We start from the raw sequence: 24,979 nt of genomic DNA on the forward strand, positions 1-24,979 counted from the left end.
TATTAATAATTATATAGATAATATTAAAATAAAATAAAACTTATTAAAGCTAATCTTATTATACTTTTTTATAATAGAAATAAGTGTATTACTAATAAACTATATAGTATTAAGTAAAGTGTTATATAATATTAAGATAAATATATATTTAGTATAAATAACTTTAATTACTTTTATATAAATAAGCTTAAGAGTAATAAAAGCTATATACTTTTAGTTAAGCTTAAGTATAATAATAAGAGCTTTAATAGTTTTAATTAAAGTTATAACTTTCTCTTTAGTAACTATATAAAAGTTAGTAAAGTAGTATTTAAGAATAAAAGATATATAGATTAATATAAACTAAAAGAGTATTTAGAAGTATTATTATTATATATATAGTTACTATAAATATCTATATATATAAATAAGACTATATACTCTAAAAAAGAACTATTTTCTCTTTTATAGTTAATATATACCTCTATATTAGAATATTTAGTTTTATATATTTAGATTAAGAATAAGTTATAATTTTAAGCTTATTTTATATTAAGAATCTTATATATATACTAACTAGATTTATTATACTTAGAATAAAAAGTAATAAAGTTAGATACTTATATATAGATTAATAAAATATATATAAAACTATATAGAAATATATTACTTTAAGATTTTTAGTATTAAAGATATACTTAATAAGATAATTATTTATATTTTTAATTATATCTATAAAGAAATTAATAAAAATATAAAATAGAAGTAGAACTATATATTTATATATAAAGTAGTATAATATTAAAAGAACTAAAGAAAGTTTATTTTTTTTAAAGTATTTTATAAGAATAAGTAAAAGCTATATACTTCTAATTTTAGCTAAAATAAGCTTATATATAAAGTTCTTTTTAAACTTAAAATTATTATCCTCTATATAGATATTAATAGACTTATTAGAGTTATTAATAGAGTAACTATTCTTATTAAAGAGGGAGCTATTAGAGGGAGCTATATTATTATATAAATATATATAGAGGATATAAAGTATTATTATATAAAAACTTATATAGATTAAAGTAAAAATATAAAGGGGAGGAGGTTATATTAAGGACTTATTAGGATAATATATACTACTATTTAAATTAGAATTTAATTTAATTAATAATAGAAAGTATAAGATTATATAAAAAGTTATATAAGTAGGGGAGATTTATTAATTTATAGTAAGTATAGGGAAAAAAGAAGAAATTAGAGGTATATTTTAATAAAGTATTTAAAATAAGGTATATAAGCTAACTACTTTTAATATATAAGCTAACTACTTTTAACATATAGGCTAACTACTCTTATTACTATTAGCTAATTAGAAGTTTTAAAAAAGTAGAAACCCTTACTAAATTGAATATTTACTAGCCCTCCTACTTATACTAGTGTAGCCCTATACGCCTTAGCAATTTTGACCTAGTGAGCCCTGCAGGCTGCTGTAGATCATCCCTCTCTGCGCCCTAAAAATCCTAGCACGTTGTCGCCGTTGCACATTGAGGGTTTATCCTGCAACTACCGCCTTACCCCAGACAATGCAACCAACTTCCAGATCTTTTCTCCTCCTAACTACCAACCGCGATAGCCTCGATATTTGACAACTCATCATTTGTGCACTGTACATAAACCTGGACCCTGAAATCATGGCTGTCATTTTGCCGGAATCTGGCTCCACCTAACGGTCCACCTGATTCAGATTCCTGCGGGCATCGTTCGCAATCACCGTCGGTCGTGGGCTCGTGGCCATACGCAGGCTTGAGAGCTGCATTGGAGCGGGGTATCGTCCAGAAAATGGTTCCCTCTCCCCGCGTCTGGTGCTCACGAGTTGTATCCCGACATGCAACTATTCTGCCTTCGTGTGGAGGAGAAATTCATACTTTTGACTAAGAATTGAAGAACGAAACGTCCCGGTCTAGCTTGTAAAGTGGACGACGTGGGGGTTTGTTACCTAAGTACCCGAGGTGCAACATAAGCAAAGGGTATCGACTGCCTTTCCAGCAAAATAATTGTACTGCGTATTGCAGGTACGGAGCATACACCGGCCAAACGGTACAGAGCAGGGCGTCGCGGACAGTCATTTGCCAATTGCATCCAGCGCGGAGCGCTATCGTGACCGAATGCGCGTCTCAGATATCACGGCCGACGCGCTATGCGTTGCACAACAGCGTCCGCCTGCCATGTCCCTTCTTTCAGACGTCATCAAAGACATTCAAAACAAAAACAACCTTGACCTTCTTGATAAGGACCCTTCACCGCAAGTCAAGTTGCATGGGCCAAATCCAGGGTTGTGGGTCTGGTGGCGGGGATCCCTTCCAAGCGCAGGCATCGTGAGGTTGTGGAGTTTACTGACACAGCCAGCCGGCAAAAACCAAAGGAGCATACAACAACACACCCGGACTACACCCGCCCGAATACTACTTCGTCCGTCGCTGACATCTTCTAGACGGAGCGAAGAAGGCTGCTCGATTTGGTGATGGCTTCAATAACCTGAAGGGGCAGGCATTGCGCCTCCGAGATGGACGGAGTGGAATATGTAATAATCCCGATTTAGATCCCTCAATTGACACCTGACACCACCGAGGTTTTCACTCCTGACAGGTGACAATTTCAGCCACTCTCACGCCCAGATTAACTTCACCAACAATGAGCGAATCAAGATCATTACCAGGCCTAGCTGTATGAGTGTTTCGATTTTATTATGTTCAATTGTTTATTTGCATCCTCAAAGCATGAGTGTTCGACTCGCCACCGAGACTAACATCTCTAGTGTGACTACTGTCGGGTGAAAAAACTCAAGGTTCGTATATATCCTAGGAGCAACACCAAGTCTCTGCAACAGAACAGGGTCTGACATTTTCTGCAGTGTTCCAAAGAGAAACCCAGATGCGATGCCTGTATCCAGAACGCAAAATCATGTCATTACAGCGGAAGAGTCCAACGATCGCCTCTCACTCGCGCGTGAGCCTCTGCCATCCCATCCCTTTCTGGCCCTGGCTGGCTCGCTAACACCAGATTTCAAGTTACTTGACGAGCGTGGAGAGCCGTCTCGCAAGCTTAGAGCATGTCTTCAAGCAAATGCTTCCAGATGTCGACATTGATCGAGCCCTTTCTGCAGAAAGCCGCAGGCGAGACGCCCCTGAGCCGCCGGCACCACACTCCCCACTGCCAAACACAACGACATCCAGCGGCGATGGTAACGCCATGACGGAAGCCATGCCGGATGAGTCTGATGGCTTTGATTGGCAAGAAGATATCAATGCTCTCGCGGATGGAATGGCATCACTCTCTGTCGAGCCCAGAGGCGCAGGATACCTAGGTGAGTAAGGCCCAATGAGCGAGCGTGGGTTGTGCAGTAGGGCTAACGCAGATTCAGGCTCAACCGCAGGCGTGTTTTTCCTCCGCTCGCTGTTGGCTTTGACTGGGCACACGAAACCGCTTCTCGAAAACACGCCCAGGGCAGACGAACGCTTCAGCGCTATTGCGCCCTCCTCCCAGCTGTCCGAGGTGATCGCCTCCAGGCAGGTTATCGATCGGCTCATCGAAAGCTATTTCTCCATATACCACCGCGCGTATCCGTTTGTCCACGAGCCTACCTTCAGGGCTCAGCTCCACGAGGTCATTCCGCGGCCGCAACGGCGGTCATGGCTCATGCTGCTCCACACCATACTTGCACTGGGCGCTTGGTGCCTCGACGACCCCCAGGGCGAGCTGGATGATGATCTCTACCACCATGCCCTATCCTTCGGCGAAGACGAGTCTTTGTTCGAAAGCGCCAACCTCGAGTTCGTGCAGGCTCTCGTTCTTCTGAGCAACCTCAGCCAGAAACGGAACAAACCCAATACAGGCTCTAATTTCTTAGGGCTCGCCACTCGCATGTCGCTCAGCTTGGGCCTTCACCGAGAGCTGCCAGGCTGGCGCATCAATAAGTTGCAGCGGGAGATGCGTCGGCGAGTATGGTGGGGTCTCTACATATTTGACAGCGGCGCCTCAACCACCTTTGGGAGGCCGATTCTGCTTCCAGACACAGAAGCTATGGATGTTCGACCAGTACTTAACATTCACGATGTGGTATGTGCCCCTGGTGAGATGACGGCGCGGGCTGCGTGCGCTTCTGCTTCTGACATTCTATACAGAGCCTGACAAGCAGGACGACGGAAGTGCCCGTGGAAGTTGACGAGCCGACGCTGTACTCTGGTCTGAAGATGCAGAGCCACCTCCACGTCCACTCCAACTTCATTTCGAATCGATTGCTATCGTCCTCGGGCATATCTCCCGAGAGCGCGCTCTCCATGGATGCAACCCTGAGCAAGTGGTCCGAGTCGCTACCCGCGTATTTCCACTTGGATTATGACGGGCCCTCCGCCGGGCCCTTCTTTCTATTCACCAAGTCACGGCTCTGGTGGCGGTTTTGGAATCTTAAAATCATTCTTTTCCGACCTCTAGTGCTGCAGCAAGCTGTCAGCAAGAGCAGAGGGAACACTCAAATTACTTTCAGCTCGTCTGATGAACGGTGCAGAAGCGTCGCCGTTCATGCCGCCAGCGCATCAATCGCATCCATCGACCACTACACCAAACACGGGGACATCACTAGGCTGGTTACGTGGTATTCAATGTAAGTCACTCTCTGTCACGAAACCGCAGTGTAATCTTGATCGTGAGACAGTTCTGATGCTTGTGTATTACAGTTTCTTCTTGTTCCATGCGTCCCTGGTGGTTGCACTCGTCATGATCGTTGACCCGGAGTCGCCCGATGCGCCCCAGTGGCAAGTCCATCTCGACACAGTTCGCCATATCTTTCGTCATGTCTTTGCCAAGGACCAGCTTGCCGCTCGCTGTGCCGCCATCCTCGACGAAATCCTAATGCCCGGGTATTTCACTGGGTCAGACGACTTGCCAACCGTTGATCCAGACTCCTGGTCGATGAACTTCTCCACGTGGCCAGCCGAACCAACCGACGACTTTTTCAGCTTTCTGGGCTGGCCCGGACCCGAAAATCTGGAATTGTAGAGAATAGGGCGTTTATCTGGCAGACAGTGCCTAGTTCAGAATGCGGATTGTAGGCTCAATCAGATTGGAGCGGATATGATCGCCATTCGGTACGTCGTTCTCGTCTACACGTAAAAGGGCCCGTTCCATCGTTTTCTCAATACCAGCACTCAAATGCCGGGACGCGAGCCGTTGTCGTGCCACGTCTGTCGGCACGTCGACAAACCACCTACATTGCAAATCAGTATGAACTGCGCCAGCAACCTGCCAGCGAGGGAGAGCCTACCTGTCGTCCACGAGATCGGCAATGCTGTTCCATGGATTCTCGTCGAGGAGCGTATAGTTGCCTTCGATTATGACCACCTTCGTCCGAGACGAGATGGCGATGGCGTCTGGAAGGGGATCCTTCACTGCATGGTCGAAGCTGGGAGCGCTAATCACGATCTGTGGCTCATCACATGTCGTCACCGGCACCGTCTTCAGTCGCCGTATAAGCTTCAAGAAGCCTTGTGCGTCAAAGGTAAATGGTGCACCACGTCGCTTGAGTGCCAAATTAGGGTCGTCGAAGGAGGAAAGAACGGCGCGCGGGTAATGAAATCCATCCTATCATTGGCGTCATGGTGAGCACACAGAAAGTATTCGAGAAGAAAGGAGGGTTGACGAACCATTGGAAGGATTGCAACATCGTCACCTCCGTGTCTCTTCAAATCGTCAAGGAGTGTGGCCGCGATGGTAGACTTGCCCGACCCTGGAACGCCAGCCAAAGCAATCAAAACGCGGCAAGCCGGCCGAGAACGCCTCTGCTCAGCGAGGAGATTCTCTACGCGCTCGCGCAGTTTGGCAACTGTTCTCGTCTGATTTTCATACATGGCCCTGGACTCAAGGTGAAGCGTCCTGAAAGTAAGATGAGGCAGGCACTCGATCAAACATGGCATGGGAACTTGGGTTCTCGCGTCAAATATTTCGGCATGGGAGATCTGGTCATGGAGACTTGTATTGTGCTGGGACACCCACCCAACCGGCCGGTGGGAGTCCATCGTAGCACATCGTTATGTTGCATTGCTATTACGCCGGATTCCTGCCGTCCGGGGTTTGAGGAGAGGTTCCATAGGCCGAACCATTGTTGGCCGACAAGTGGAGTAAACCCACGCTGCCTCCAGCAAAATCCATCAAGATCTGCGTCCGTCTACGGAGGATGAAGCCAACCTCGCATTGGCCCGGACTGCAGCAGTCCGGAGCCACCTGCTCACCCACAATAACTGGGACTGCGATGGAGTCACCCCTCACTCGCGGACTGCATATAAGTACCCCAGAAAACTCTCCGCAAAAATTCCCCGGATTCGACAACTCGTTTTAGATCGACCGGCACTCTATCTCTTCAGCTACAGCCTTCCACGTTCAAACATGGCAGGTGAATTTATCACTGCTGAGGGCGGCACGACCCCGGACGTCGTGATGCCCAAAAAGTCTGTTTGGCGGGTGCTTCGCGAAAACCCGTATGTCTTTGGACTTTCAGCGGTAAGCGACTTCAGATGTCTCCTGTGGCCGAAATGCAAAAGTGCTGACATAACTTTCAGTTCGCGTCCCTTGGTGGGCTTCTATTTGGCTATGATCAAGGCGTCGTGTCGGGCGTAATGACCATGGAGTCATTCGCGGCCACGTTCCCCCGCATTGCCATCGACAGCACATTCAAGGGCTGGTTCGTCTCGACCTTGCTGCTTTTTGCCTGGTTCGGCTCTCTCGTCAATGGCCCCTTGGCCGACTGGCTTGGCAGAAAGGGCTCGATGCAGCTTGCTGTGGTCATCTTCATCCTAGGCGCCGCCTTCCAGACAGCTGCGAGCGAGGTCCCGCTACTGTTTGCCGGTTGGTACCGAATTTTCCTGTCTGATCTATCCATATAGCTAATGAAGACCTAGGTCGTGCCATTGCGGGACTTGCTGTTGGCATGCTGACGATGATTGTCCCCATGTACATCTCCGAGCTGTCTGTGCCTGACATTCGCGGCACGCTCGTCGTCTTGCAGCAGCTCAGCATTACCCTCGGAATTCTCGTCAGCTACTGGCTCGAGTACGGTACCCAGTACATTGGCGGGACCCGATGTGCTCCCGACATCCCCTACACCGGCGGCACCTCAGAGCTGCCCACGTTCGACCCCCGAAATGATGTCGGACCTGACGGATGCACTGGTCAATCCTCTGCCTCATGGAGGGTTCCTTTTGGGCTCCAGATCTTTCCAGCACTGGTTCTGGGTCTCGGCATGGTCTTCTTCCCAGAGTCCCCGCGGTTTTATCTCATGCGTCACAAGGAAGACAAAGCCCTCGCAGCGCTGGCCAAAGTACGCGGCTTGCATCCCGATACCGAGTCTCTTCGCGCCGAATACCTTGGAATCAAGGCCGAGGTCCTCTTTGACGAGTCACTGAACCGTGAGAGGTACCCCGGCAAAAAGGGCCTCTCACTCTTCATCGCACAACACCAAGCTCTGGTATCGTCATGGCCGGCATTTAGACGTCTAGGGTTAGGGTCAGGAATCATGTTTTTTCAACAATTCATTGGTTGCAATGCCGTGATCTATTACGCCCCTACGATGTTTGCCCAGCTTGGCCTCTCTGGAAAGACATCTGGGTTGTTGGCAACGGGGGTGTACGGCATCGTGAACACGCTCTCAACTTTGCCCGCCCTCTTCCTCATCGACAAAGTGGGTCGCCGCCCTCTTCTCATGTGTGGGGCCGCTGGTACCTTCATTTCACTTGTCATTGTGGGCGGAATCATTGGCGGGTTCGGCGAGTCCCTTCGCACGAACAAGTCGGCAGGCTGGGCCGGCATTGCCTTCATCTACATCTACGATATCAACTTCTCTTACTCGTTTGCACCCATCGGCTGGGTCTTGCCTTCTGAGATCTTCAACCTTGGCAACAGATCGAAAGCTATGTCTATTACCACGAGCGCCACTTGGATGTGCAACTTCATTATTGGACTTGTCACCCCGGACATGCTCGAAAAAATTGGTTACGGTACCTACCTGTTCTTCGCCGCTTTCGCTCTCATCGCCTTCGTAATGACATACTTCTTCGTCCCCGAGACACGTGGAAAGAGCTTGGAAGAAATGGACTTGGTGTTCGGCGACACAGCGGCACACGAGGAGAAGACTCGGCTGCTCGAAATTGCAGCTTCCATGGGACTGACAGACGTGTTGTCGGATGAGAAGCTCGGCACAGACGTCAAGCACGAAGGTTGAGAGATGTACGTAATCTCACCTTGAAGAAAGGTCAATACTCCAGCTGGGCATATGTGATGTTCAGTTATCACAATATGCTTATATACCCAGAAGCAGTCGTGGCAACAATCCAACCCCACGACTTACACAAGCCATCGCTATAACTAGTAATTTTGCTTTAATCAATATCAGGTGGCATATACCAGCAAACTGCTATACTTACCTATACAAAAGCCTTTCTGTTTAGTTATCTCCCCTGAGTGCATGTCGTTACAGGTTCGCATGGAGTTGTTGACGACCATCACTGAGACACTCGGCAACCTGGCGGGCCGCGTTCTTTCCCTGCTCAATAGCACCATCAATAAACCCCCTCCAACCATCCGCACTATCTGAACTGGCAAAGAAGACTCTCCCATGCGGCCTCTGAAGCTCTCGCAGATATCTGCTCATCGCATCGCCCTTCCAACAGCTCCACTGGCCACCAGCCATGGGGTCGTTCGACCAGTCGTGGCTGAGGTACGCAGTGATCTCCGCATCCGGTTTCACCGCGTGCCTGAACTCGTCCATCACCCTCGCGTGGTCCTGGAGGTTGGGGTAGACTCCGCTGCGGAGCGCGGCCAGGCAGTAGGTCCCGTCGGGCCCCGTCCTCTTCGTGCCGTTGTGGTCGGAAAACGCCAGCAGGTACGGGGTCGATCTGTCGGGCGCGGTTGTGGCAAACCAGCCGGGCTCGATCTTGGAAAGCCGGAAGTGGACCTTGGCTCCCTTGTTCTGGTGGCCGCAGTCGACGGCCTCGCGCCGCAGAGGGCTCAGGGGAGGATCGAACGCGACTCGGCTCAGGCAGTTGCTTGCGAAAAGAGATTAGCCCAGCCTGACGTAGACTGAGGCAATGGCATGCTGCTGCTGACTTACAGAGGAATCGTCGATACGACAAAGCCGGCGCTGAATACTCGGCCCTCTTCGGTGGTGATTCGCACAGCCGTGCTTGTCTGCTCGATCGCGGTGACGACTTGCCCAAATAAGAGGTCGCCCGTGAACTCTCCCCGGATCGCTTTAGCAAAAGACGTCATGCCCCCGTTGCCGAGCTTGAAGAGACCGCTGAGGTCGTACGCTCCCGCCATCGAATGTCCCCCTAAAGCGTACCACCGGAGGACCTCCGTGAAGGAGGTATCTGCGGCATAGTTGCACCCGAACAAGTTCACGAGCGAACTGAAATAGTCCCTCTCCATTTCCGTGATGTCGAGCTGGTCGAGCCGGTCCTGCACGGTCAAACCATCGTATTGCTTCCAAGGTGCGGGCTCCCGGAAGGGCTCATGTGGGAAGGGCATCAGGCTTTGGCTCGTGTTGCCGTCAACACCGAAGAAGAGGGCAGCCACCCTCTCGGCCGTGGCCCAGTTCATCTCAGACGTCAATTGCTTGACCGTGTCATTTCGAGGCTTGAAGAATGCCTTCGCGTCGGAACAAGCCCCCGCAGAAGCCTTGAGGTTGCGATGAAGTCCGTACCGATGGAGTTCGTTGTAGACGTGCGGTTGGCACCTAAACTGCCTCAGTCGCTTCGCTTCCATAAATCCGCAAAAGAAAAAGGGGGTATGCCGATGCTAGTCACGTACCAGTGCACCCAGGTGCCGCCCATCTCAAACTCCTCGCCGAGGACGGATGCGGTCCAGGTTCGTCCGCCGATCCTGTCGCGCCCCTCGAGTAGCAACACGTTCATGCCTGGCTGCTTCGACAGATCACGGGCTGCGATGAGGCCCGCAAAGCCTCCGCCAATGACGACGACGTCATAAGATTGCTTGGTGTGACGAGAACTCGGCAGCACGGCTGCTGTCGGTAGTCCTTCAGTCGTGCCGTCAGGGGTCCAAAGATAACCCTCCTTGGACCGTGACATGGCGGGAAACGACATCATGTAGTTATATCGGGTACAGTTACATGGAAAATGTGTGAAATAGACACGATTCATGGCAGTGAAAGCAACTTGGTTGGCAACGTATTTAAACGCTTATGGAGTACAACGACGTCAACAGACAGCTCGCCAGCCCGTTCTTCTAGACATGTTGTGAGAAGTAGTTGCCCATCTTGGAAAATGTTGCCGGCACCTGGTTTCTTCCTCTCAAGCTACCGGAAGTCGGTGGATCGTTCTCAACTCTTAATCATTCCATGGAAAGTAGAGCGGCATGGCAGGCGGCGTTCCGAAACTCGACGGAATGCCTCTCACCTTGGACTCATTGCCGACGAGGCTCGAAAGCGCCGATCCACCATTGTACAACTTAGGATTATGGACTAATCAAAGAACATTAGCAAATTTGCAATGTAAGGAAGAGTATTCGTGATGATAAGGAAATAGCGATGTGTGTTTGGCTGGGCTGCGGAAAAATATGCGGAAATGGTCTATTCAAGTAAGAAATACCCGACTGGAACGGATTCCAACCCCTGGATCGGTTGGTCATCCACCAGCAGCCAACATGCTCACCTCGATGCATTGCGCAGGGACTAGACGAGATACTTTCGGAGACGGAATCTCAACCGGAACTCGACCGGAAGCCGGAGACTCTCGTACGTGAAAAACTACAGTATCAGGAAGGTATTCACTTCACTCCTCGATGCCGGCGATAAGGCACCTCCCATGTCTTCCTCGTCGAAGACTAGGGTAACAGCAGCACCCGGTAGTACTCCTCCTCTTGTCAATAAGCTCTCAGTCACGAATATCGCTTAGTCAAGTTGAAAATACTATTGTTTGTCGACAAAGGAAGAGAGGAAGGAACTAGAGATGCCATTTAATCACATGGCAAACGTTCCTGTCTCGCAATTGTTACCAACCTTCGCCTTCTCTATAGTGTCCCTCTATCCACCTAGAGCTACTGTGAGAACTTACAAGCATCATCAAACAAACATCGAAATGCCCGATCGCGCACCACATCTCAACGCCGCGGCGGTACAATTCTCAAGTCCGCCGGGAGCACTCTCCACCGTCGGGGCCGAGCTGGGAATCTCCCAGGCGGTCTGTCTGCCCGCCAACGCGTCGATTGTGATCACATCCGGCCAGTGTGGTTTCCGCGACGATCTCTCAATCTCGCCCCGCCTTGATGAGCAGATTGAAATGACACTCCTTAACGCTCAAAAGGCGCTGCGAGCCGCTGGAGTCGACAACGGTCTGACGTCCGTATACCAGATCACGCTCTACGCCCTTCAGATTGATGACGAACTGGTTCGGATATGGAGAGAGATGAAGAGGAAGTATATGGGCTCCCACGCGCCGGTGGAAACAGGTGTCACCGTTCCAGCGTTATATGGAGGGGCGAAGGTGGAAATGACTTTCTATGCCGTGGGAGGTCGAGGGTCTGGTCCAAGCCAAAGGCTGTAAGTTTACTTCGCAGAAAGTGAGTACCGCTAGTTATTAAATGATTGAATTAGCGGCGGAGAACTGAAGCATTTCGTGAGTCCTTAATATCTTTCAAGCCTCCGCATGAATATATGGGAAAGAAACTATTAGGCGCTGAATTCGGATGATGTAGGGCACGGCAGTGCATTTGAAATGTAGTATGATGTCCTTTGAGCAGTGTAGCTCCGAAAAAAAGAAGTGAAACACATCCGATACGGATGTGACATATAAAATTTTAAGCAGGTATCTTATGCGAGCTGCCCTGGTGGTAGCCGCTGCCTTTCCTTGTCATCCCTCATTACCTGAACAGTGTTGGTTGATTTTGTCTGTGCGAAGAACGAAGTCTCTTACAATGTTTAGTTCTACCTATACTCTATCACTATGTCCTGGAATTTGGCCATTCAAAGGTGTCAAGATGATCGGGAGACGGAACTGTTTTCTTCCCTTCAACGTGTAGTACAATACCCCGAAGACTGACCACCCGACCATGACCCCAGTTGAGTAGTTCATCGTTTCCCAGCTGACAGGTATTTGGCTAGGGAACGCGCTGAAAGCAATTGATAGCACCATGAACGCAATGGCAATCACGTTGAGAATGGGCCCAACACAGCCGCGCAATCTGAAAGGCCCGTACTCGGAAACGCTCAACTTCCTGCGGCCATTGAGAAGCATTCCGACGATAGGAAGAGCATATGATGTGTATGTACCGATGATGGCCATGGAAAGCACGGCATTGAAGGCGGTAGTGTTGCCCAAGTAGATGAACCCAATGAGCATTTGCAATACCAATATAACATAGATCGCATTTGCTGGAATCTGGGTCCGCTGGTCCACCCGTCCGATGAGTTTCGAGTAAGGCACGGCCTCATCGCGAGCGAAAGCCCATAATGTTCTCGATGTTGATGTCAACGCAGCGCAGCAAGCGGCTCCGGCTAGAACAATGAGCAGTAGCGACATCGTCGTCGCGCCTGCCGCGGACTGAGTCGCGTCCAGGTAAATCTGCATCACCGGAAAACCAAGAGGTGTGGCGAGAACACCCTCCAGTCTGCTCGTGGAGAAAAGGAGTATGATGGCATACGCAAGCCCCATGAGCCCATTGAGTACGATGCTTCCAATCATCGCAAGCGGCACGTTGCGGGCAGCGTCGGGCAATTCCTCAGCAAGATGGCAAGCAGCGTCGTATCCGAGGAATGGGTATACCGTGCTGATCAAGCCGACCAGCCAGGCAACGCCGTCGCTCGACCAGCCGGTTTCGTTGTAGACCTCGGTGAAGACGAATGAAGCGCTGTTCTTGTCGGACATGACTGAAAGGACGACAAGAATGGCCACAAAGCCGACAACATGCAGTACGCCTATTCCACAAAGCCAGATGTTAGAGTGTTGGATGGATGTCTAAGTAAGTCATGAAACCGTCGACTTGCCTGAGATGAGGTTGGCAGTAGGCAGAAGCTTGCTGCCCCACAGATTCATGGCTGTTCCGTAGAACAGAAATGCCCAGTATAGTAGAAGAGCCTGCCATCGGGTAGGTCTGTAACTTTGGGAGTTCATGGTGATGAGTGCCTGGGTCATCAGCCCACAAGCAAACGCGATGGACGCTGTTAGAACAATCTGTCCTCCGATGGTGATCCAGCCGGTCATCCAGGCTATTGAATTTCTCCCTCGCACCGGATATAATGCGGTTACCCAATGGTACTGTCCTGCGGTGAAGGTCAGGGGGTACTGCTTCTGCGATTGTTCATCTGTAATTCGGAACTCACCACCGGCGGTAGGATAGATGGATGCGATTTCACCGAGAGATAACCCAATTGCAATAGTACATAGAAAGGTGAAGATGCTAGAAGCGATATCAGCGTAAGATGAACCAGCGTGATAGGATGAAAGGCATACTAATTGTACAGAAGGCATGGTGCCCCTCCACTTGTCAACGCCTGAGCGATGACACTGGAACATCCCTCCCAAGTGCCCATCAAGCACAAACAAAGAGCTATCAGCGAGGGGAGGGAGAACGCGCGATTCAGTTGGCTTTCGAGCCCCAGCTGGCCTAGACGTTCGTCATCAATATTGGTAGCCTTCTCTGGTGCCCTGGGCGAGGTTGCCCGGACGAGACTGTCCCCATCATGTCGTTTATCTGCCGTCATCTGGACTGAAAACCACAGCAACAAGAATTGGCTGCCAAAGAATATCTGCGGAGACAGATACTTGCTAAAGCTTAGTGATCCATTCAAGCTTTAAATAGAAATGCGTGTCTTTAGAGGGCGATTGACTTCAACACTCGTGTTATGTCTTATCCCTGCTTTTCTTGTGAAGTTTCATAGACATTAGTTCCTTTCCTGATCAGATCAACCTTAGTCCGGTGCAAGGTAAGACTCAGATAACGTTCCTCCTGAGCTCTGCTGTATGCCTTACTACATATTGATGCCTTCCTCTCCTGCTAAACTATCAGAAGTGATATTTGGACCTGCTTATCGCAGCAGGAAAGGAGGAATGACGATCGGGAGATGGCAGCTGGTTGTATTATCTTAGAACGGAAATAACACGCGATTGAAATGCTACATCAGTCAGACTAGTGTACATGCAATTCGCGGCAGCGGAATGAACCTGATATCATCGGAAAGACCCTCGGAAGGTGGGGCCATCTGCATCCTACCCCATGCATGAGTTTCCAATCGATGCAAATGCAGTTCCGTTGGTCGGATTGTCTGATGATGCTGCTGCTTTAGTAAATAGAGGGTGTATGCTTCTTCTGATGACCCAGCTACTCCAGGTATGTTGAACCATCAGATCACACACAATCATGCTACGCCTCAGAAGAATTTCACGGACAAGTCCCTCCAGCCGCAGGGTTCTGGCGAGCGAAGGTCGGCGATGTTTCGCAACAAACACAAATGTTCCGTTGATCATCGACGGCAGGGACATCGAAACCCAAACTCGATTTGATGTGACAAGCCCCTTGACTGGGACAAAGATCTGGTCGTACACTTGTGCTACGAAACAAAATGTCAGAGACGCAATTCGAAGTGCTCAGGATGCGTTTCCTTCTTGGTCTCAAACTAAGGCATCGCACCGTCGAGATATTTTTCTCAATGCTGCGAACATCATGGATAAAAGGAGGAATGAGCTGGGAGATTACATGCATCATGAGATTGGTGCTGGGCAAGATTATCAGGATTTCATTCTGGGCTTGGCCATCGAAGGATTCAAGGACACAGCCGGAAGAATTTCGGGAGCAGTCTCAGGCGTTCTACCAGAATCTAACCTCCAAGAAATGAAAGCCATGGTATGCAAAAGGCCGTATGGCGTTAATGTTGGAATCGCTCCATGGCAAGTCGATTTTGTTCGATGACTCCATCCCCTGCTGACTTGGCGGTCTCTAGGAACGCTCCATATCATTTGGGGTTGAGATCCGTTCTTTTTGCCTTGGCAACAGGAAACACAGCCATTTTGAAGGGGGCAGAACTGTCGCCTAGATGTTACTGGGCTATTGCCGACGTCTTTCGCGAGGCTGGTCTCCCTGAGGGGTGCTTGAATCTCATATTTCACGCACCCTCGGATGCGCCAGCTATTATTGACGAACTAGTCAGTCATCCGGATGTCAAGAAAGTCAACTTCACAGGAAGTAGTCAAGTTGGAAGCATCATTGCGGAGATGGCTGGCAGACATCTCAAGCCTGTCTTAATGGAGCTCGGAGGCAAAGCGAGTGCCATCGTGTTGCCAGATGCAGACCTTGACAACGCTGCGCTACATTGCGCAAAAGGTGCCTTCATGAATGTGAGTACTCAATACCTCACGTAAATCGTGAATTGGTCACTAAGAGGTGGCAAACTTAGGCGGGTCAAATTTGCATGTCAACTGAGCGTATTATTGTTCACGAGTCCATAGCGGAGGACTTCCATAAGGCGCTCGTTGTTGCAACCAGAGATCATTTCGGATATAAAGACTCGACTCCTGTGCTCGTCACAGCGGCGTCGGCGCGTCGAAACCGGGATCTTGTTGCGGATGCGATGTCGAAGGGGGCAACCTCCATGACGCCGAAAGAGCAGCTCGGCGGACTGCCCGAAACTCGAATGGCGCCGATGTTGCTGAAAGATGTAAACAAGGAAATGACATTATATCAGACGGAATCATTCGGTCCTTGTGTGTCACTTTTTACCTTCAAGTCCGAAGACGAGGCAGTGAGCCTTGCCAACGACACAAAGTACGGCCTCAGTGCGTCCGTCTTCACCAGAGACCTTGGAGCGGCATTTCGCATTGGAGAGTCCCTCGAGTCTGGTGCGGTTCACATCAACTCAATGACCGTTCATGATGAGTATTCGTTACCTCATGGCGGAGTCAAGCAGAGTGGCTTTGGTCGCTTCAACGGATATCAAGGGCTGGATGAGTTTATGTACTACAAAACTATCACTTGGATGGAGTGATCAGTCTCACGCTGTCTATCACGAAAGACATCCTCTTACTGCTAATTAGCGTTTGGAGTCAAGACAAAGCAGAACTGGTCTCTGCGTATATTGTATAAGACTTTAGTGCGAAATATACGTATGTAGGCTTTTACCGCTTTCCTTTTCTATGAGGCAATGAGTTGCCCGCGTACAAGGGCAGAGTTCGTTCAAGTTTGCACCGAAAAGAATGACTTCTGTATGGCTTGCCAACCCCATGGGTCAATAAGCAGCATGTATCCGAATACGCGTATGGCTTCAAATGCCGACATATACTCGTAAATTCCCGTGCCAATCACTTTTACCCCGCATTTTCATCTCCAGACTTACACCATAATCAAATATCGAGCAACTGTGAATGCGAAAGCGAACCGGTTTGGTGGCTGAGTGAGGCATCATTGCTTCTCGGGGTAGACTATGACGAGACACAACCCACAGTCGACCTCTGAGAAGCGCACCAAGGCGGAGCCAGCTCTTCTCATTGTACGGCATGATGAATGTAACCTTGAGCTTTGGTCAATGAAAGCAGCTAGCTGTACGCGGATATTCTTCCTGGCTTTTCAATCCACGGTCAAAAATGGCCGTCTGGAACATGGAGAGAAGAGAAGAATTGCATCATGCGAGGGAAAGACTCAGTAAAACCTCCCAAGTATAAGTGTTCGCCATCTGCAATCCCACAAAAATGATTTCTTGAAACAAAAGCCTCTTCACCTATCACCTCGTCGGCAATATTTCGCCGTGATATCGTTGAAATGAGGCCTCATCTCTTCAGCTGGCTTGCTCTCTTGCTGCTCCCCTGGGCCCAAGCCCTGATCACCCGAGCAAACACCACGGCCCCAAGTCAAGATGTAGTGACATGGGACAACCACTCCCTATTCATCAATGGCGAAAGAATCATCATCATGTCTGGGGAGTTCCATCCTTGGCGCCTCCCCTCTCCAGGCCTATGGCTCGACGTCTTCCAAAAAATCAAAGCTCTGGGTTACAATGGAGTTTCTTTCTATGTCAACTGGGCCCTGGTCGAAGGTCATCCTGGAGAGGTTCTCATGGATGAAATCTTTGACCTCCAGCCCTTCATAGACGCCGCCGTCGAAGCGGGGCTCTATCTCATTGCTAGGCCCGGGCCATATGTCAACTCGGAGCTGTCTGGCGGCGGATTCCCTGGCTGGCTCCAACGAAACAAGGGCGAGTTGAGATCCATGGCGCCTGACTATCTTAACGCTACTTCTACCTATGTTTCCAATGTTTTGGAAGTCATTTCCGCAGCCCAGATCACGAAAGGGGGCCCTGTCATATTGGTCCAGCCCGAGAACGAGTACAGCTTGGCAAACATACCGAACATCGCCGAGTCTTATAAAGTTCTCGACCCAAAGTATATGGAATTCATGAAGAAGCAGTTCCGGGAAAATGGTATTGAACTACCCCTGATCAGTAACGACGCCTTCCCTTTGGGAAACTGGGCACCCGGATCTGGCGAGGGGGAATTGGATATCTATGCTCACGACACATACCCCCTTTACGGCGGATGTGAGTCTGCCAATGTGCGAGATACTAGACTACAAAGCTGACTTACTTCCCAGGTGGTGACCCAGCGAACTGGACATCTCTGACCCCATTAAGTCTTACATACACCTACCAGAACCATCTCCAACAAAGCCCGAGTAGCCCGTACTCGATATTGGAGTACCAAGGCGGCGCACCCGACCCTTGGTAGGTCCAACTCATCGCTGCCATTTTACAATCGGTAGCACTGCTAAACAGACACAGGGGTGGCGTTGGACTCGAAAATTGTGCAGCGCAGATTAACCAAGACTTCGCCCGTGTCTTCCTCAAAGACCTCATTGGTCGATCCATAAAGATCCTCAACCTCTACATGGTAAGTAATTAACCTTAGTCCATTGCCTTCAGAATGGATCTGACAGACCAAATAGACATTCGGCGGTACAAACTGGGGCAATATGGGCCACCCAGAGGGATACACCTCCTATGACCATGGCGCCTCTATCCGCGAGAACCGCGGCATCGATCGCGAAAAGTACAGCGAGGCGAAGCTCCAGGCACATTGGCTGCATGTATCCAAGGCCTACTTGACTTCCGTACCCGAAAACGCTACGACGACGGAATTTGTCAGCACCCCTGAATTACAAGTCGTCCCAGTGTCAAGCAACGACACGCGATTCTATGTGCTCCGTCATGTTCAGTACGACACGTTCGAGAGGACGGGTTACAAGCTCACTGTGCCCACGACTTACGGCAATGTGACGATTCCAATGTTGGGCGGTGAGCTGTCCCTCCACGGGCGCGACTCAAAGATCCACGTCACGGATTACGACGTCGGTGGCGTCAATCTGGTTTACTCTTCTGGTGAGATCTTTACGTGGAAGAAGTATCAAGATAAGAGACTGCTGATTCTATACGGTGGAGACGGCGAAGAACATGAGTTTGCCGTACCGTCGTCGTTGGGTGAGCCAACATTCGAGGACGGGGTCAATGTGACAAGCTGCGAGATTGACCGACTGCGTCTTGTTCACTGGAAAGTCCAGGAATCTCGGCAAGTTGTACACTTTGAGGGTCTAGAGGTTCATCTTCTTTGGAGAAACGACGCTTACAAGCACTGGGTTGTTGATCTCCCCGACCTGGCGACGGGGGTCGTCTCGCCAAGGGAGGGTGAAGCTTCTGTCATCGTCAGAGGACCATATCTCGTGCGCAACGCAACGTTCTCCAACAACACTCTGCATCTGACTGGAGACCTTAACGAGACCACGACGCTGGAGGTCCTCGGCGGCGTACCCGAGAACGCCTGTCTTACCTTCAACGGCCAGACCCTTGTGCCTCTTCGAGGACCTGGTGGACGCATTGAGGCCGACATCTCCTTTCACACACCAGACCTCGCACTCCCGGACCTTCATTCCCTGAAATGGCATTCCATCAACTCTCTCCCTGAGATCCAACCCGACTATGATGATTCCGCCTGGACACCAGCATCCCTGACCGAGTCCAACAACCCACGAAATCTCACAACCCCAACGTCTCTCTACTGCAGTGACTATGGCTACCACGGCGGCTCCCTCATATACCGCGGTCACTTCATCGCTTCCGGCGCCGAGTCCCTCTTCAACATCACCACCTCCGGCGGGCAAGCATATGGACATTCGGTCTGGCTCGACAGCACCTTTCTCGGCTCGTTCAAAGGGGACCCTCACGTATCCAACTTTACCCAAGCATTCCAACTTCAACCCCTCGATGCAGGAAGCGATCACACCTTGACTGTGGTGATTGACCACATGGGTATGCCGATGAACTTCTACGTTCACTCTGAGGCGATGAAAACGCCTCGCGGGATCCTCGACTACTCTCTCGCCGGACACCAGCAGTCTGACATCAAATGGAAGTTGACCGGAAACTTCGGAGGCGAGGAGTACGTTGACAAGACGCGAGGGCCCCTGAATGAGGGAGCGATATATGCGGAGCGGCAGGGGTACCATCTTCCCGGCGCACCGTCGTCGAACTGGACGTTCGCGTCCCCCTTGGAGGGTATCACGAGCGCGGGCATCCAATTCTATACGACAACATTTGACTTGGACATGCCGGCTGGGTACGATATTCCGCTTAGCTTTGTGTTTGAGAACGTAACGAACGAGGGGAAGCCGGCGATCTTCCGAGCGCAGCTCTTTGTGAACGGGTATCAATTTGGTGAATACGGTGAGATCATGGATTTTACAACATCCGCATCTTCTGGGAATCTGGGATAACTAACTTGATGTGTAGTCAACCATCTCGGCCCGCAGACCCGCTTTCCCGTTCCTGAGGGGATATTGAACTACAATGGCGTGAACACGGTTGCAATTACTTTGTGGGCATTTGAAGCGACGGGAGCTCGCCTTCAGGGCTTCCAAATCTCAGCGGACCATGTCATTCAGTCGGGCTATCGGAAGCCGGGCCAGACGAAACAGCCCGGCTGGGAGACGAGACCTGGGGCTTATTGATGACCAGGTCCGGGCGCGGGGTCTTCAAGAACAATCTTCGGGACAATGGACGTCGTTATTTTGATTCTTGTATTTATTAAAACAGAGGTGATTCTTCTTCATCAGATCGGATCCTAATTGTTGTACATTATCTGGCCGCGAACCCACCTTCTTTTGGGCGGTCGCTGACGCAGGTCTCTTGTCTTCTCGTCTATAACCCTTTTGTCGTTGAAGTCTTTGCCGCAACCGACCTTTTTTTTTTCAGTCTCAACCCCAGACTCCTCGTCTATCCATCAAACGCCGTGCCTCGTCAAGGCTCTTTGTATGTAGTTTAGTGTTATTTATTTAAGCATGTTGTCGAAAGCAGGGATAAGGGTCTGCGCCAGCCAGAAGGAGAAGACCAGCTTGGGACCAGTCATGAGAAGCTAGAGAGGCAAGTCATTAGCTGATGCACCACGTCAGGCATGAACGGAGTTTCTGTTTACCTTGGGGACCAATCCCTTGAAGAAGGCGGTAGCACCCTCGTTCTTCATCATGTTAGAGATGATCCTGAAGCCGGTCTCGGGGTTCTCGAAGTTGCGGTTCTGGATACGGGTCTTGATGACATCGAGGGGAGCGGAGACGAGGAGAGATGCGGAGGCACCGGCGATGGAGGCGATGAAGTTCTGGAACCACGAGGCCTTGTTGTAGTCGCTCAGGCCGAACATGTACTCCTTGGTGAAGGCGGAACCACCGAACAGCTGTTGTTGAAATTAGCCATGTGCCTTGACCATGCTATATTTGTGTTGTACATACCGCGAAGGAGCCAGGAGCGTTACGGGCGGCAGTCCAGCCCCATCCTCTGTACAGGCCGAAGCCCTCGTCGGCGACGATCTTGAGGACACCACGGCCGCGGAAGGCCTCGGGGTTGGTCTGTCTCTTGATCTTCAGGACGTCCAAGGGAAGGAGGACGATCTCTCCAATTCCGATCAAACTGTTGCCGTCGGCCGTCAGTCGCCAAACTTAAATTGCGCAATGGTGGGGTATCTGTCGACTCACCTGCCAGCGGTGGAGTGCATGATGGCCTTGCCAGTCTTCTTGCCGAAGGCATTCTCAAAGTCCTTTCCGTAGTGCTGGTTCAGGAAGTCCCTGGCGACGGGCTGACCGCCGTACTTGTATATTCTTTGCAGAACCTTGTAGCCGGCGGCGTAACCCAGACCAGGGAAAAGCGACACGAACTTGCGACCGAGCGGGGCAGAGGCCTTGTCCTTGAAGATGACGGCGTTGAGCTGATCCATACCGGAAACCTTGAGGTGGATACTTGTGTCAGCTTTGCGGCCTCAACGTCCAGTTCGGGGACCCTTCGTTGTGCTGGTGTACCTTGGTCTGGTTGCTCATCAAGCGCTTCGCAATGGTGTCGACCTAGAGCTCCATGTTAGTTCCCCATCCATCATGATTTCTGTTTGGTGAAGAGAAACTTACGGGGTGGAAGACAGCCAATTCGGCAATACCAGCGGAACCTGTGAGAATCGTTTCGTCAGCGCGGCCGAGCTTTCACCTGTGTCGCAGACACGGGCGCAAAGGGCAAAAACAGTGCTCGTACCGGAACCCAGGAGTCGCGCGGTGTTCGACTCCTTCTCCTTTCCTCCGGCCATAGGGGGAGACATCTTAAATTTATATAAACAAAAAAGGTTATCGAAAGAGTCAAGATATCCTTAGTTGGAGATGTTCAGGCTCCGGAGGTTTGTCGTCGATTGGCACGGCGCTCGAGAGGAGGAGAGGATGGGTCGCGGGGAGCAAGACAAGTTTTCGACGACTGCTGGGAAATTTTTACTCACAGGTCACCACACTGCCCGAACTCGCAGCTTAATTTTTGGCCCTGCAAGGACAGGGACCCCTGTTCGCCGAGCGCCGGGAAGTGGAGACGGGACTAGCACGCCAGCTCTCGGTACCGCACCTAGCTCCGACCGACCCCGTCGTTGCGACGCCGACTTTCGTCACAACTGGGAATGCCTCACTATTGCACTTCAGATAGATAGTCCAGAGCCGAAAATCTCCACTGGAACTAAATCGCGACCGCCAGAACGGCGATGCTTCGTCTTTGTTTCGGGGGTATCTATCGTCTTTTCCTTACTGTAACCCTGAATATACATGTACTGATGCAAATCCTCATCTAATAGTCTCTGAACACAGACACAAGGTCATCCAGTCTCATGACATGGCCGAGGAGCTTGCTCTGCAGGTCCAAGAAAGTGCTGTACTTGTTGTAGTGCTCCGCAGTCATGACCTCTTCCTCTTTACCCTTCACGTCCCGTCTTTCCACGAAAGACAGAATGTTACGCTCGCGGTATCGGTGCACCTCGAGATTTTGGAGGCATCGTAGCATCGTCTTGTAGTAATCGTCGACGAGCTGACTCTCAATCCTCTCAATATCAAAGAACCAGAAAAACATTGTTCTTGTCGCGGTCCTGCTGGCATCTTTGGGAACTTCCTGCACATCGACGAAACCAGCCATTTGCATCGCAAGCATTTTGCCCTGGACATCTTGCTTCTTCATGAGAGCAAGCGAAGGGAGCATCTTCTCGTCCAGCTTGCCCTTGTCACGGAGAATCCGTGTCAATCGAAGTCCATGCCTTCCGAATGACTGCTCAATAACAGCATCCACCTCCGTTTGTTTCAAACCTTCTATCAAAGGCTTGAAGTCCACCGTCCATTGTCCTCGGCCTTGACTACCGCAGTGACGCAAGAAGCCCTGTCTGCTTTCCGCCAACAGCAGTAGATGCTGCCGCATTTGATCAAGTCGGTTGCCGCCAGGGACATCTTCGAATTTGACCTTGGTTTCTCTAGAACCCTCGCCATCATCTTCAGTATCGCTGTCGGAACCGTCTCGCCTAGTACCGTTCGTCTGTCCACGAGCAGGAGCTCGCGCGGCTCTCGGGCTTTCGTCAAATGAATCATCCGAATCATACATCAGTGGGCCTGGTGCTGCTCTGATCTTTTCGGCGCTTCTAAAGTCGATCTGATCCTGGGTAGCCTTACCAACTCCCAGAGAAACATCAACGGAATCGTCGAGATTGTCGAGTATTTCGAGACTCGTAATAGTGACTTGTCGTGAGTTCGAGCCAGGGCCGTCACCCTCATTATCGGTGTCGATCCTTGGGTCGAGCTGACATCGAGACATTTGCTGTGTCAAGAGACGCAACGCAGTGTGGTAAACTTGGCCGGTGATTTCACCGAACGCATCGGCGGCGTACTGGGCGAGTCGCTGGTTTCGCAATTCAACTAGACACTTTTCGGTGTTGACTCTGAGAACAATATGCGGCTATTTCAGTCAGTAAGATGCAGACTGAACATCAATGGGACAACTGACCTCGAGCTCGGAGACATCGTCTTCGTACTCCGACGCCTCCCTCTTTCCCTTACCATTCGCGAGTCTCCTTCGCTTGGTCGGGAACATGCCTCCTCGGCCGATTTGGCGCTTCAGCTTCTTGCTCTCTTCCCGAGCTTCTCGAAGACGCTTCGAAACTTCAGTCTGCATCAACTCCTTGTTGCGCGCTGTTGTTCTCTCACCCGGGGGTGCTTTCGTAACTTCCTCCTCGATCTCCCGGTAAACGTCCTCCGGATTTCTGAACGTCTTCGGCCCGACCTGGTCCACAATCTCTGCTGCAACCAAGCGGTTCAAGATAGCGTGAATATCGACGTACGAATGCGAGTGGCCATTGGTCTTCGGCTTCGGTCCATCTCCATTGGCATGGCCGTTTGTGTACTCGCCATTTATGCTTGCCCCGTTTCTCGCCTCGAAAGCTTGCGCGAGATCCGATACCCTTGCGTGTCCTAGTTGCATGATCGTCTGTACTACCTCCTGCTCGGCGGGGCCATACTCGATCCCGACCATCTCGATGATCTTTCCCGTTCTGCAGAGGTTGTAACATCCATCGGGATTGGCTTCGTAGACGCCGTTCGTGTTGCTGGAATCGGATTGATGATATACAAGGCTCTGCTGCACAAGAACCGCAAGGCCGTGTCGCAGCTGACGTGGGTTCAATCCGGTGGATTGGACAAGGGTCGCGATGTTCGATCTGCCTTTGCTGAATAGGACGGCTAGAATTCGCTGGTGGAACAACACATGTCAGCACGATTTGCGACGCATTGCAATGGAGTGATGCGATTGATGCACTCGCAGCAAAAATCCATAGGGACATCCTTACCGCTGGCAGCTCACCGCATATATCGTTGACGAGGTGAGCGCAAAGCTCCGCGCCGTGTTTTGTCTTAAAAAGAGGTTAGAAACGGGATTATGGCGATGGGATGCAAGGACTTACCACCAGCATTGTGAATGCGGTTCGGTTCGATCGACTCTAGAGATTCTCTCACTATCCCTAGAGCTGCAATAGAGGCTACCTAGAAGGCATTGAAATAATGCAAGGCCGGTGCTGTGGTAGGAATAGCACTCGGCTGGAGAAATGCTGATATTGCTGTCGCAGAGTGTGTCGCGTCCGGGTGACAGAGGGACTGAATAGAGTATGGAACTTTTTTTTTCTGAGCGGCGGGCCACTCAAGGCGGGGTGGGGGACAAGGTCGAAGGAAAGCGCCGAGTCACCGACACAGTCATGGAGCTTGGTGGTGCCTGAGTCCCAATGGTGACTCTGATGTGGGTGTGAGTCGTGGCTAGAACTCAGGAACGGACAAGGTACTTTTGGTGCGGTGCCACACCTCGCGATGGAGGCTTATGTAAGACCCGATCTTCGTCTGCACCTAAGAAAAGAATTGCAGACGTCAATTGGCTTTGAGATGACGGGAGCTGTGTGGCTGCCCTCTGCTCACCAGCCTCATGCCGCGCAGGGTGCAGTGCTTACATAATGCAAATCTACAACGTCAAAAGCATAATAGTGGGGTCGGCGGAGGTAATCAGCCGCACGCTCATTGGCAGGTCGGGGAGAAGGCAAGTTTCAATCACGTGATTAGAAGAGTGACCCGTAGCTAACCTCGTTCGATGGATCGAAAA

General features: G+C 50.5%; 10 protein-coding genes across 10 annotated transcripts; 5 read left to right on the plus strand and 5 right to left on the minus strand.

The window, feature by feature from the left end:
• Positions 1-2,934: 2,934 nt before the first annotated feature.
• GAL4-2 (Regulatory protein GAL4) lies at positions 2,935-5,028 on the plus strand (the record flags this gene model as incomplete). The annotated part of the gene is made up of 5 exons (XM_036634494.1): positions 2,935-2,979; positions 3,034-3,337; positions 3,395-4,089; positions 4,155-4,633; positions 4,707-5,028. 5 exons carry the CDS (start codon positions 2,935-2,937, stop codon positions 5,026-5,028), a joined length of 1,845 nt encoding a protein of 614 aa, XP_036500046.1.
• A 30-nt stretch (positions 5,029-5,058) lies between these two features.
• CGCS363_v002646 (putative uridine kinase) lies at positions 5,059-5,876 on the minus strand (the record flags this gene model as incomplete). Its single annotated transcript, XM_036634495.1, has 3 exons — positions 5,059-5,236; positions 5,294-5,610; positions 5,673-5,876. 3 exons carry the CDS (start codon positions 5,874-5,876, stop codon positions 5,059-5,061), a joined length of 699 nt encoding a protein of 232 aa, XP_036500043.1.
• A 535-nt stretch (positions 5,877-6,411) lies between these two features.
• On the plus strand, positions 6,412-8,242 carry mfs1-3 (MFS glucose transporter mfs1; the record flags this gene model as incomplete). The annotated part of the gene is made up of 3 exons (XM_036634496.1): positions 6,412-6,525; positions 6,585-6,870; positions 6,924-8,242. 3 exons carry the CDS (start codon positions 6,412-6,414, stop codon positions 8,240-8,242), a joined length of 1,719 nt encoding a protein of 572 aa, XP_036500044.1.
• Positions 8,243-8,491: 249 nt separating this feature from the next.
• Positions 8,492-10,106, minus strand: pao (Pseudooxynicotine oxidase; the record flags this gene model as incomplete). Its single annotated transcript, XM_036634497.1, has 3 exons — positions 8,492-9,065; positions 9,131-9,754; positions 9,829-10,106. The coding sequence occupies 3 exons, from the start codon at positions 10,104-10,106 to the stop codon at positions 8,492-8,494; spliced, it is 1,476 nt and encodes a 491-aa protein (XP_036500051.1).
• A 1,008-nt stretch (positions 10,107-11,114) lies between these two features.
• Positions 11,115-11,579, plus strand: CGCS363_v002649 (uncharacterized protein; the record flags this gene model as incomplete). Its single annotated transcript, XM_036634498.1, has 1 exon — positions 11,115-11,579. One exon carries the CDS (start codon positions 11,115-11,117, stop codon positions 11,577-11,579), a length of 465 nt encoding a protein of 154 aa, XP_036500052.1.
• A 384-nt stretch (positions 11,580-11,963) lies between these two features.
• On the minus strand, positions 11,964-12,899 carry HNM1-4 (Choline transport protein; the record flags this gene model as incomplete). The annotated part of the gene is made up of 1 exon (XM_036634499.1): positions 11,964-12,899. One exon carries the CDS (start codon positions 12,897-12,899, stop codon positions 11,964-11,966), a length of 936 nt encoding a protein of 311 aa, XP_036499076.1.
• A 1,795-nt stretch (positions 12,900-14,694) lies between these two features.
• vdh-1 (Vanillin dehydrogenase) lies at positions 14,695-16,012 on the plus strand (the record flags this gene model as incomplete). The annotated part of the gene is made up of 3 exons (XM_036634500.1): positions 14,695-14,888; positions 14,972-15,365; positions 15,425-16,012. The coding sequence occupies 3 exons, from the start codon at positions 14,695-14,697 to the stop codon at positions 16,010-16,012; spliced, it is 1,176 nt and encodes a 391-aa protein (XP_036499075.1).
• Positions 16,013-16,932: 920 nt separating this feature from the next.
• lacE (putative beta-galactosidase E) lies at positions 16,933-20,016 on the plus strand (the record flags this gene model as incomplete). Its single annotated transcript, XM_036634501.1, has 5 exons — positions 16,933-17,557; positions 17,611-17,740; positions 17,798-17,906; positions 17,962-19,732; positions 19,799-20,016. 5 exons carry the CDS (start codon positions 16,933-16,935, stop codon positions 20,014-20,016), a joined length of 2,853 nt encoding a protein of 950 aa, XP_036499078.1.
• A 320-nt stretch (positions 20,017-20,336) lies between these two features.
• GGC1 (Mitochondrial GTP/GDP carrier protein 1) lies at positions 20,337-21,641 on the minus strand (the record flags this gene model as incomplete). The annotated part of the gene is made up of 7 exons (XM_036634502.1): positions 20,337-20,420; positions 20,481-20,735; positions 20,791-20,968; positions 21,034-21,281; positions 21,355-21,396; positions 21,457-21,494; positions 21,578-21,641. 7 exons carry the CDS (start codon positions 21,639-21,641, stop codon positions 20,337-20,339), a joined length of 909 nt encoding a protein of 302 aa, XP_036499077.1.
• A 506-nt stretch (positions 21,642-22,147) lies between these two features.
• On the minus strand, positions 22,148-24,305 carry RPC82 (DNA-directed RNA polymerase III subunit RPC3; the record flags this gene model as incomplete). Its single annotated transcript, XM_036634503.1, has 4 exons — positions 22,148-23,296; positions 23,345-24,085; positions 24,183-24,245; positions 24,297-24,305. 4 exons carry the CDS (start codon positions 24,303-24,305, stop codon positions 22,148-22,150), a joined length of 1,962 nt encoding a protein of 653 aa, XP_036499080.1.
• Positions 24,306-24,979: the final 674 nt, after the last annotated feature.

The sequence above is a fragment of the Colletotrichum siamense genome, assembly GCF_013390195.1.
Source record: "Colletotrichum siamense strain Cg363 chromosome Unknown KSG_Cg363_contig02, whole genome shotgun sequence".
Classification (NCBI taxonomy): domain Eukaryota; kingdom Fungi; phylum Ascomycota; class Sordariomycetes; order Glomerellales; family Glomerellaceae; genus Colletotrichum; species Colletotrichum siamense.